Here is a 12,608-nt window from a genome sequence, read left to right on the forward strand (position 1 = left end):
AGCTCAATTGTCTCATCATCAATGTTTACTGAGACATCTTCATTTACTCGGTTTCGCGAAATAATCATATATTTAGTTTTATTTATGTTCAATTTCAACTGTTTGTATTTCAACCATCTACTTAGAGAACGCAAATCTTCATTCAAGTGCAAAACGGCATCTTTTAGGTTTTAGCAGCAATGAATATCACGGTATCATCAGCAAAAAGGTTTATATCGCAAAATCGTAAAACTCGTCGCATGTCATTTATGTACATAATGAATAGAATAGGCCCTAATACACTTCCCTGTGGCACTCCTAGCGTGTTCTCCACGGGACTTGATACAGAATCATTAAAAGCAGTCCGTTGAGTTCTGTCACACAAATAGCTTTCAAACCATTTGTATGCAGAACCCGAAATTCCAAAGCGCTTGATTGTGGTCAACAATAAGGGCCGAGAAATTGTTTCAAAAGCGCGTTTGAGATCCAAAAACACCGCAACAATCGTATCTTTACGCTCTACGCTTTCCATTTAGCTAATACCAAGTTCAATGCGGTTTCACAAGAATGGCCTTCTCGATATCCCGATTGTTCCGGTATCAGCAAGTTATTACTATTTAAATACTCAAGCAGCTGGCCTTTTACAACAAGTTCTAAAATTTTCTCTAATGTGTGCAACATATTGATGGGGCGAAACTCTTCGGCTTTAATCGTCCCAGCAACTTTTTGTATTGGAATCACTAAAGATTCCATCCAAACTTGTGGCACGTGCCTAGTTTGTAACGATTCATTTATAAGGCCCAGCAAGTTGTGTCCGATGACATCAAAGCAGTCTTGAATAACTTTAGCATTTACATTGTCTACGCCAGCCGATTTTCCTATACCAAAGCAAACGTCCCTAAGCTCTTCGATCGTTATTGGGTGAAAGCATTCAAACCTACAGTTAGCATTGAACGACTGTTTTATTTCGTCAGGTTCATCAACTAAATCAATAGATTGATTAATCAATGAAACGCTATTGACGAAATATTCATTAAATTGTTCTGCAATTATTTGTTCTGAATGTTCCAATGTGCCATTGAAGGTTATGGATCGCGGTTTACTAGTACTAGGTTTCAATAATGATTTCAAAATTTTCCATAACTCTTTGCTGTTGTTTTGGTGTTGATCAATTTTCCTCTGAATATATTCGCAACGCGTTTGCTTCAACGACTGCGAATACCTATTCCGCGCGACCTGATACCTATTCCAGTGATTTTCACTATTACTTCTGCAAAACTTTTAGTACAATTTATCTCTTTTACGCTTGAGACGTAGCAGATCTAAATTGTACCAGCTGTTTGAATTCTTTACAGAAACGAATTTATGTTCAATTAATTGATTGGTACAGGTTTTCAAAACGTCAGTAAGAACAGCTGATTTTTGATCTATAGAACCGGTGATTGTTTGAAAATCCACGTTTCTTTCGACAAGACCCGAAACAGCTTGTTTAGAATACTTTCTCCAGCACTTAAATTTTTTAATGTTACTATCAATATTGTTTTCATCAACTATGTTAATTACTAAAGTTTCATGATCGGTTATTTTAACTCACTTTTGGATCAGATTTCACAGAATGAAAATTTGAATAAACATGATCAATCAAAGTTCTATTGTGCTGAGAAATACGCGTATAATCTAAAACCGTTTGTTTTAAATTGAAGAAATCTGCTAATCGTTTCAAATGATTCGAATTATAGTCGTCACACCAATTAATATTAAAATCACCAGCAAGAATATTTAATTTACTAGAATCTATAAATGTCTCCAGCCAATTTTCCAAAATTTCAATAAAACGCTGGTCACTTGAACTGGGAGAGTGATATAAAACACCATAATTACCCATCTTCATGCCACGAACAACTGTAATGCCCAAGAACCAGTTTCCGTCACAAACTTCGTTCAATTGAAGCTTGAACTGAACCGATTCTTTAACATAAATAGCAACACCGCCAGTGTGTCTCGAATGTGATAAACAAGCAGCCACACTGTACCCCGGAATACTAAACTGATCGAAAGCTTCGTTATCAACAATATGTGTTTCAGATAAAAAGACAAAAAATGGACGTTTTTCTTCTACAAGCTGACGTAATGCCACGTAGTTTGTAGACAAACCAGCAATATTCAAATACAATATATCGAAATTATTCACATTACTACTGGAACTTGGTTGCTATTCATTGAAATGCAGGCTGCTTTTTTTTCTTTCGACTAATCTTTTATACACATTGCATTCATTACTGAATGCTCCGTGGTTAACGTCCAAATTCATTTTACGTTCACGATTAATTTTAATACAATTAACGCATTTCAATACAGTGGACGTGCAATCAGATGTTTTATGACGATCGCCACACTTGGAGCACGCGATAGCATTTTTGCAATCCGCACTCATGTGTCCAAATTCTCCACATTGGAAACACCTCAAAATACTAATTTCGGGAACAACTAGGCACCGATCAAACCTAATATTTACCTTTTTTGCAGTCAAAAGACAACTATAAGTCGACTTGTCGACTTCAATAACAACGTTGTACTTGTTGTACTTGAAGCGGGGATTTTCAAACATTCTGATTACTTTTACATCATTAATTGCGATGTCTTCATTCTGATCTTTTAAAATCTGAATAAATTCATCGGAGGAAAATTGATCACACATACCCATTACTTTAAGTCGTGGCACCGATGAGGGGACAACAGCGTTGTAGCTTTCACCCAAATCGCTTTGAATGCCATCTTTCATAACATTGATATTGTAACCTGTTGCACACTCAGCAATAATAGAGCCGTTTTTACCGTTCCTAAAGTCACTGATTTTGTGTGTTTTTGGATCCAGTTTTTTGTTCAAAAACTTCCGAGTATCATCGTTACTCTGATTGGACTCTTTCGGTTTTATCACAATGACCGGGCAATATCATGTTTTGATATCAATATCACGGTTTCTACCCGGGATGTGTTACTTGTCAAGATAAAAATAAAAATCTTCAAGCAAAGCCTAGTATTACCTGAGATAATTGTGAATCGCTAGTAATATACCCTGGGCCGGATTTATGGGGGGGCCGGGGGGCCCTTTTTTGTAACCTTTTTTGTACATTTTGGGGCCCCCACAAGCTGTCGGCCCCGGGGCCCCCTTCCGGCTAAATCCGGTCCTGAATATACCTCATATCTTTCGGTATAAGGTTATCCGAATCGCAGCCGGACACATTAGCACATTGATTATAGTCACAATTTTGTATATGGCGGTTTCAGTCCGCTGTCCTTCGACGTTGGCGAAGCCACGCAGCACTACTTTGGGTGGGTTGCTGCCAGTAAAATCATGCGTGTAATATTGGTACTCATTTGCATTCAGTTATGCAATGTTTTGATAGGGCAAGTGACTTGAACAACTCAGTTGAATTCAATTGACTTACCAAAAGTAGAACATGTTCAACTTTCTTTTCGTTCAAGTGAATTGAATTAAGGTGTTTACACTTTCAATTCACGTTCGATTCATGCGACTTGCCCAATTCACTTGCCTAGGCTAAACGTAGCATTACTCCAGTACCTTCTCGTGATGAGACCTTCAATCGGTCAGAGCTTTTAGTATTTGGTTTATAAGAGGTTTGTCGTGGAAATCCTATCAGTCAGATGAACGTTATTCACGTTCAGTTTCACCAAAATTAGTGCATCTCCATTGGCAAAAAAGAATAATTCGGTGATATTAAATATTTCAACTAATTTCATTTGGACCTACTAACACTTCGACGAAATACGAAATTATGACGATAGAATACCGAATAGCGATACACCTGAAAAAATGGCAAAAAGAGGACGAAAGATTCTAAAAAAAACTGCAATCCCCGTTTGCCGACCTTGAGCATGTGGCCATGTGCCAATTACGTACATAAGCGCTTACAGGGGATAGGTGTCTGGCATTTTATCATTTTAATTAATGTCTTCCCATTCTAATTAAAATGAAACCTCACTAAATCCCTTTGTGTAATTGGTGTATCTGCTTTTTCATAGAGCAAGCATCTCATAAAAAGGTAGTTCAAAGCTTCCCGAGCAGGGGAAAATAACTCAATAATACCCAATTCTGTTATTGATACTTTACTCTGTTATGAACTAGCTCTGCATAAGAGGCAAAATACCAAAGAAGTTATACCAAAAATGTATTAGCAAAATAATTCAGGCTTAGCACACTCTGTTATTATATTACAAAACGCATAACAAATTATTATTCATTTGGTAATTAAAAACTTAAGCATGTTATGCCTGTAGTATTTTGCATATTAGTATTTGGTATATTATTTCTTCTGTATCTATCAAGGTCGTCGCTTCTGCTCGGGTTACCACAGCATACATACGTTTGAATTCAGACAGCCTTTCTACCATCAAACGCTCATCTACAAAGTGGAATTTTGTGGGCTCGAATACAAAAAATACACGTGGATTCTTTTGTGCAATTAATATCAATGCGTACATTTGCAAAAATGGGATGTTCATATGCATTCCTAGATCGTAGCCAAATAATTTCGAGGACATGATAATTATTTTCGAGCAATGTATTTCCCCACAAATAATAATGTTTCTATACGAATATTTTATTTTCAATTTTGCAGGAGGCGCGAGCTAAAGGTGAAGCGGATTTGCTAGAAGTACCGCACACCTGTTTGCGGATCGGTCGGGAAATAGGAAAAGGTGCTTTCGGGCGTGTTTTCATTGCAAGTGCCAGCAAGCTGCCAAATTGCGATGGCCCAAAAGTTGTTGCCGTCAAGCAGCTGAAGAGTAAGTATCATATTCATAAAGAAATACTATTCAGGTAGGGAGAAACAACGAGCACCACCGTGGAAAAATGTGCTTTTCATTTTCAATATAGCATTTTGTTTACACGTTAAGTATTAAGCGAGTGTTTAGATGTAATTTTCAATGCTTGATTGCTCAGCTTAACGGAGCGACGGCGTAAAGAACATTATATCACAAAGAAATTATAATATGTAGGTCAGCAGCGTGATGTCAAAAACTGTCGTGAAAAATGTCAAAAACATCTCACATCTTTACTTAAGCAGCACAGAATAGAGATTCCTCTGTAGTTGCATACGTTATAACGGTCCTTGCCGGAAATGTCTTATCGCGTAGCAAACGATTAAAGATTTTTATAATCGGAAGGGCAAGTGTTGTGGCGCATTTCTTGCTGAAGAGTGGCGGAATACCACCTGGACCAGCGCCTTTATCGGCGTCGAGATTACACAGTGCTTCCAGTACTTCATTCGTTGTAAAATTAATAGCAGGCAAAAAAACATCGCAGTTCGGATCATGTGCAAAAGTTTCTATGTTAAACCGGTGAGGCTTTGCTATACACATTTTGAAAAAAATCGGCAGAAAGAACAGCTGCTTCAGAAGCAGTTTTGGTCGTGGTTGATGATGTTAGATGAAATCCGGCTAGTCGTATTTCGTTGCCTGACGAAAATCCAAGAAAATGACGGTTCTTGCTTAACCTTCTCTTGTATCTCAACGATGTAGCTGTCGTAGGATAATGATAGAAGCGATTTATATGAAATTTCAATATCCCGAACGATCTCTCAGACTATTTCGAAAATTTCTTAACTCTGGTGACCACCATGGTTTCCTGGAAACAGTTGAAATATTCGACGGCAGGTATCCATTCGTTATTTATTTATTATCAGACTAAGGCCGGAGTGGCCTGTGCTGCACATAAAAGTCTTCTCCATTCAGCTCGGTCCATGGCTGCACTTCGCCAACCACGCAGTCTGCGGAGGGTCTGCAAATCGTCCTCCACCTGATCGTTCCACCTTGCCCGCTGTGCACCTCGCCAAGGTATCCATTCGTATCGTGGTCTAATTGCCAATGCAAATTCGGGAGGTTGAAATACCCTATCGACAGAACAGCATCAACATCTCTTGCTCGCTCCACCAGTAGCTTTGTTGCATTTACGTGAGCTGAGTAAAGCTCTACACTAGAGTTTGGCGGAATATATACGGCAACTATATACAAACTTCGTGATTGGGACTCGATACAAACGGCGACTTGTTCAAGATTCTCACAGTTCTCTAACGACACATGTTCGCAGCTCAGATTGTTTTTGACAGCGATTAGTACACCTCCCCCACGTAAATAAAGGCTTGTAGACTCATTGTGATCGCCACGGAAGATAATATAATCTCTCTGAACTTGTAATATACAGCTTCCCAGTAGTAGTCGTAAGCGGTCAATTTTAGTACGAAGTTCGCTGACATTTTGGTAGTAGAGAGAAATAGAGCTTGTGAGGCTCTAAATGGCCGGAACAAAGTTATGACAGCGACTCCCCGTGGATGCGTGTGCACGCCGCGGAGTTCTGACTAGAAGAGGCAAAGTCATGGCTTGCTGTTCGCCGATTGACACGCTGATGTGTGAATCTATTAACACACGCTGAAGGCATTTTACTCAAACCCCACATTTCCCTTCTTCTCTCATTAAAAACGCAAAAAAAAATCTTCTACCATAGGATAGAATGCTTGTTTTCCTCCTGGATTATTTAAGTGAGACGAAGGTGAACATCGGTTGTAATTGAGCAACCGGTTAACTCCAATGGAAAACTGCACACCAAAATAAATTTGACTCAACATCATGGTTTTAATACCAGAACAATAATTCAGAGTGTGGGTTCCCAAACCGTGGGTCACGAAAGATAAAACGTGATTCATACTTTCGTTGGATGATTAGAGAACAACAAATTTACGATGCCAATGGCCTTCTTTTGTTTGTCAAATACAATGACAATTTCCTCCAAAAACTTTCCAAATCTTACCCAAATGAAATCCAAAGCTAAGCGGTGTTGAACTTCATTACTTATAAGATTTGAGAACAACCTTATAAAGATGAGAAAATCCATGCTTATCCGAATTCAATCCAAATCAAATCCAATGCAAAATCAATCCACATCAAATCCAATGCAAATTCAATCCAAATCAAATCCAAATCAAATAAAAAAGCAAATCCAAATCCAATCCAAATTCAATCTAAATCCAATCCAAGTCCAATCCAAATCCCATTCAATCAAAATCCCATCCAATCCAAATCCAATCCAAATCCAAATCCAAATCCAATCCAAATCCAATCCAAATCAAATACAAATCCAATCCAAATCCAATCCAAAACCAATCCAAATCCAATCCAAATCCAATCCAAATCCAATCCAATCCAAATCCAATACAAATCCAAATCCAAATCCAATCCAAATCCAATACAAATCCAATCCAAATCCAATCCAAATCCAATCCAAACCCAAATCCAAATCCAAAAAAATCCAATCCAAATCCAATCCGATCCAATCCAAATCCAATTCAATCCAAATCCAATCCAATACAAATCCAATCAAAATCCAATCCAAATCCAAATCCAATCCAAATCTAAATCAGATCCAATTCTAATCCAAATTCAAACCAAATTCAAAGCCAATCTAAATTCAATTCAAATACAATCCAAATTCGTACATTTAATCCAACTTTTAGTTTCGCGTATAGTACACCATTAACTATTTGGCATCAACTAGTACTGCTAGCCAATAACTCCAAACTAATCTTTCGCATAAGAAATTCGAACTTCCGAATAGCTTTGTAAAATCCGGCAACCTTTTTTTTTTCAAAGTCCAAAATATCTGATCCTACAGGTAATCCCACTATGGCTACTATGCAAGCTACTAAGTCAGTACATTCCAAGATAAATTTCTAGATAATATATTTGGCTTTCCGAACAGTTTCGGACAATACAGCATTGAATATTTCTCCATTTCTCTCAGATTTCGTTATATCATAGCTCAAGTAGTAGTCTCATATACGTCGCCAAGTGGCTTCATGAAATCTAAATTTGTTTTAATCAAAAATCAATGCTTCACAAACTACAAAACATATTTTAAGCCACCTTTCAGAAACGGCTTAAAGTTTTGTAACCCGCAAACCATTTCCACCGATCTTCCAGACGCGCATTGTAATTTTGCAAACCACAAACCAATTTCTTACGGTCTCCCAGGCGAGGCTTTGATGTTCTTCAAATCACAAACCATTTTTCTAGCGGTCTTTCAGATGCGCTACCACAAACCATTTTTCAACGGTCTTCGAGACGCGTCTTGTGATTTTGCAAACCACAAACCATATTCCGACGGTCTTCGAGACGCGTCTTATGATTTAGCAAACCACAAACCATTTTCCGACGGTCTTCGAGACGCGTCTTGTGATTTAGCAAACCACAATCCATTTTCTGGCGGTCTTCGAGACGCGTCTTGTGATTTAGCAAACCACAAACCATTTTCCGACGGTCTTCGAGACGCGTCTTATGATTTAGCAAACCACAAACAAGGGGTGTCTCACCGCTAACTATGGCAGCGAATTTCAATCGTAATAAAGTCGATTCAATTGATTTTTAGATATGGTACTAATTGATCAATATTGCAACACACCTGCTATGACACAGAACTGTTATTTTCATCTAAGTATGCGTGGATCTCTCGCGTTACCAATGACATCAATTAATATTGTTTATTTTTCCATCAACAAACACGTTTGGTCTCGATATTTTAATTAACCGTTATTACTTATTCGTATCAAATAATAAAATACTGTTTTCCTATTTTAGGCTTGGTTAAAATTTGCTTTGAACGAAACAGGACGAAACCATCTCTTACTCAGTTGATTTACAAGGAGAACCTACTGAAACTAGTGTTATACATTTTGCTCCATTCAACAAAACCTATTCCTTGACCTATGCATGGAAAAGAATCTAAGCTTTTGCAACTGATGTCAGCAAATGTATTATGGTTTTATTGCGTTCAAACATATTGAGATGCATAACTATGGACTTAAATATACTCTGACATTGTCCCCGTATGGATAAACTAACTCTCTTCAATTGAAGATATTTACAATTTTTGGACAATTCAACAATCGCGGGCGTAGGTCATCAGTTTAGTTCCGTTTTAGGTAATGAGTTGTTAGTCTTCACACTAGTCGGACTCTTTTATGACTCTGGGTGGGAGATACAATCGATTCATGAATTTTTATCTAGTCTTGGCTTCACTGTTCATACACGATGATATTGAGACATTGTTAGTTTAAATGGAGTGTTGTCTAAATGTCATCCCATTGAGTAACGACCATGCCGTTTTAAAGAAACTCACGGTTCTATTCTTGTAGACTCAGCTTCAAAAGAAGTACCGAAAGGCAATCATTAATCGGTTCCAAATAACCAGTCAAATCAAATGCAGCCCCAGGCAACTAAACGGATCGCATACTCTTGTCATTTTATAGTTTAGAGCCAAATGTTACGATATTTTAATACATTTTGATCATTATTCACAATCGAAAGTGGCCACGTATCCTGACACCAACGGTTTTGTGAAGAATGTTTTGTGCCTTCTATCGGAACCAACTTCACTGAATTTGAGCAACGGTGGATACGTCATATTTTGATAATCACTGTCACTGTTCGATTTGACAGATAACATATTCGTTGCGTTGCTAAAATCAGCTGTTGGGTCTTTGAATAATTTCGATGTAAATCGAATTAAAGTCGCTGCGGTTACTTGGTTAATTTTCAGCAAATATATTCAATTTATTCTATGTGAGACACCCCTTGACCACAAACCATTTTCCGACGGTCTTCGAGACGCGTCTTGTGATTTAGCAAACCACAAACCATTTTCCGGCGGTCTTCGAGACGCGTCTTGTGATTTAGCATAATTATCAGCATAATTAGCAAATATATCACTCGTCACAATTTAACCACTTGAATTTAACTCACCACATGAAATTAGCGACAGGATAAAAAAAAATAGACTGGCAGGATCGCCAAAATGTGAGGCTCTAAATGGCCGGAACAAAGTTATGACAGCGACTCTCCGTGGATGCGTGTGCACGCCACGGAGTTCTGACTAGAAGAGGCAAAGTCATGGCTTGCTGTTCGCCGATTGACACGCTGATGTGTGAATCTATTAACACACGCTGAAGGCATTTTACTCAAACCTTACAGAGCTGTATGCACGTTCAGCAGGGCTCAAGAGCAATAGGCAAAACGATAGGCAAGGCTTTGGTGAAGGACTGAGATTTCTGCTGCAATGGGAGACATCATCAGCGCGGGAGGCGTTCATCATACTTGCCAGGAAGTACCGGCTTTAAGCCCCTTCCACCAGATCCAAACACAAGGAAAAAACATAGTGTGCTGTGAATGAAGAAGGTCGCAAAATTTCATTGTCCCGCCACAATTTTCTAATTCGTTTAGAATTCCTTCCAAAGATGGAAAATGCATTGCTTTTTTTCAAGTCTTCGAACAACATGAAGTGCTCTAGGACTGAAGATGGCTGTTGGAGTTTCTCTGTGGGCATTTTCAAGGTGTATACGGGAGGAGCATTATTTCTAGCGCTGTGGTTTCCAGTTCATCTGGAAAATAATGCGGATCAAGAAAGAAACATGGTGGACATCGAAGAGCTAAATTTCATCATGATGAAACAAATTAATCACGATAGTGCAACGCCCTGAAGATAATCGCCACTCCGAGCAAAGCTGGGGTGCGGATTTCAACACACTCTATTCTGGCAACTGGCAGAGGGAATCTCAGAAGTAATGGTTATTGTAGATCCAGTCTTAGTCTCGTAAGTACATCATTTCCTTCAATATAATCATCATATTCTTTTATTCACCATATTGATTCTATTTTGTCCATGTATTACGGTCGATTCTCCATGAGTCGATGTTCTGATCACATTCATGAAAGCAAAACCTACCATACAAAAACATTTTCGGGGTTATCGAGTCAGCACTTTTTAACAGCTCATGTGTAACTTTTACCTGGATTGTTCGCGTGCATTTTCAGTTCAAAATATTTAAAAATGATTAAAATGTCATGCATTAAATTCGGTACACTGTATGCAACAATGTCATAACTAAACCAATTCCCGAGGCCAAGTAGTTATAGGGTAAACCACTACTTGGGCCTATGGTTACGATTCCCGGCTCACTGCACATAAAACTTATGATTTATACTATTTGGAAGCCGTAGGTTTACGAATGATAATTTTTTTAAAGTCTCACATTTATTTCGCACAATATTTAATACTTTTAACCATTTATTTCACTCCTAATTGAGCCAATTATAGAAAATAAAAATGTAGATATCTTCGTTTTTCGTTGTAACACCACTGAGCCGGAGTGAATCATTCTATTTTTACAAAACGGTATCTTAAAATAAACACATACCTGAAAATCGTCACAGTGAACGATACAATTATTGCTTAAAGCTGTTAACCACCACACAATAATGCTAAACTAACGCACTTCAAACCTTCCTATTTGTTCGTTTCACTTTCACTAGAACTTATAAAAACGTATTAGAATACCTTTAAAAATCCTCGAACCGAACAAAAAATCCCCTCAGCTCGTGCTGCCAAAAGGCCAGGAATCTTTTATAGTATGTATAAAATAATGCTTCATGGTTAAGAGGAGGACTGTTTTATACGTTGACGCTATCATGTTATTTATAATTCTCTCGATTTCAAAAGTGAAAAGTATTATTTTTGGATGTTTGAAAGGAATTTGGATGAGTGAATATATCTTCTCATCCAGATAAAGACTATTATGAATAATACAATTTGGCATCACGTTGTCGTGGAACGTACATATTTTTGTTTACGTCGCATTTTCTACCGTCTCTAGAGTGAATGAGAGATTTATATGTTGAGAGATTGAGTAAAAATCGCTTATGCTGGGAATCGAATTGATGTATGCTGGAAAAGCAATTGCAGTGACTGAAATACGTGTTACACCTCATAAGTTTAAATAAAAGTTTTTTCAAACGATGTTATGCAAGGATACCCCTTTTTAGCAAAATTGAACCCCATTGCAGTGTTTCCATTTTCCATAAGCCTGTAATGTTACACCAGACACACTTAAGAAAACAAATCCTGCCATACATAAACATATCTGGGTTACCACAATAGCCTTTTCATTATTATTAAACTATATCTAAAAAATAGACTCGGTTATTTATCAATTAATATAATTATTTACCAATATCTTTTGGCATAGTGAAAAAGTTAATTGTCTTAATCAGGTTTGCTTCTGCTACGACAATAGAGGCTTGTTTGCAACCGTTTGATCATTTATTCATCCACTTAGAACTCATTTGTTGATCAAAATCATTATCATATCAGGGGGGAAGGGGAATTTAATTTCTTTTTGCTCTTTTTTCGTTTCAGAGAGCGAGCAAAGGCGCTTAAACCTAGGCTATTAGCCAGGGCAAGGCTAATACCTTCGCCCCATCCGAGGAAAATCATCGGCAAGGATAATGGAGTGACATAAATTTCTTAGCAAAGTCACTCCCAACGTATTTCCACAAATTTTCTATCATTTGCTTATAATGATACTCCTAAACCACATACCCTACCCACCATCAAATTCCTTGACATCTATGAGGGCGTCGGTGAGTCGCTGGCCTCTCGTTAAGTAGATGTCATATCATCATTTCCTTCCCTTTCCTAGTAACGGAGAAGATGGGCGTGGCCGGCAATGATAGCTTTCATGTTTTATCATTTTGGACCCTCAATTGGATTTCCATTGAATCCC

General features: G+C 37.9%; 1 protein-coding gene across 1 annotated transcript in view; it reads left to right on the top strand.

Annotated features, from left to right (window-relative positions):
- Positions 1 to 12,608, top strand: part of LOC134212419 (platelet-derived growth factor receptor beta) — a 538,624-nt gene that overhangs the window by 399,310 nt on the left and 126,706 nt on the right. The window contains exon 16 of the mRNA XM_062690252.1: positions 4,620 to 4,785. Within this exon, the coding sequence (XP_062546236.1) occupies positions 4,620 to 4,785 (166 nt within the window). The remainder of the gene's footprint in view (positions 1 to 4,619; positions 4,786 to 12,608) is intronic.

The sequence above is a fragment of the Armigeres subalbatus genome, chromosome 2, assembly GCF_024139115.2.
Source record: "Armigeres subalbatus isolate Guangzhou_Male chromosome 2, GZ_Asu_2, whole genome shotgun sequence".
NCBI classification, from domain to species: Eukaryota; Metazoa; Arthropoda; class Insecta; order Diptera; family Culicidae; genus Armigeres; species Armigeres subalbatus.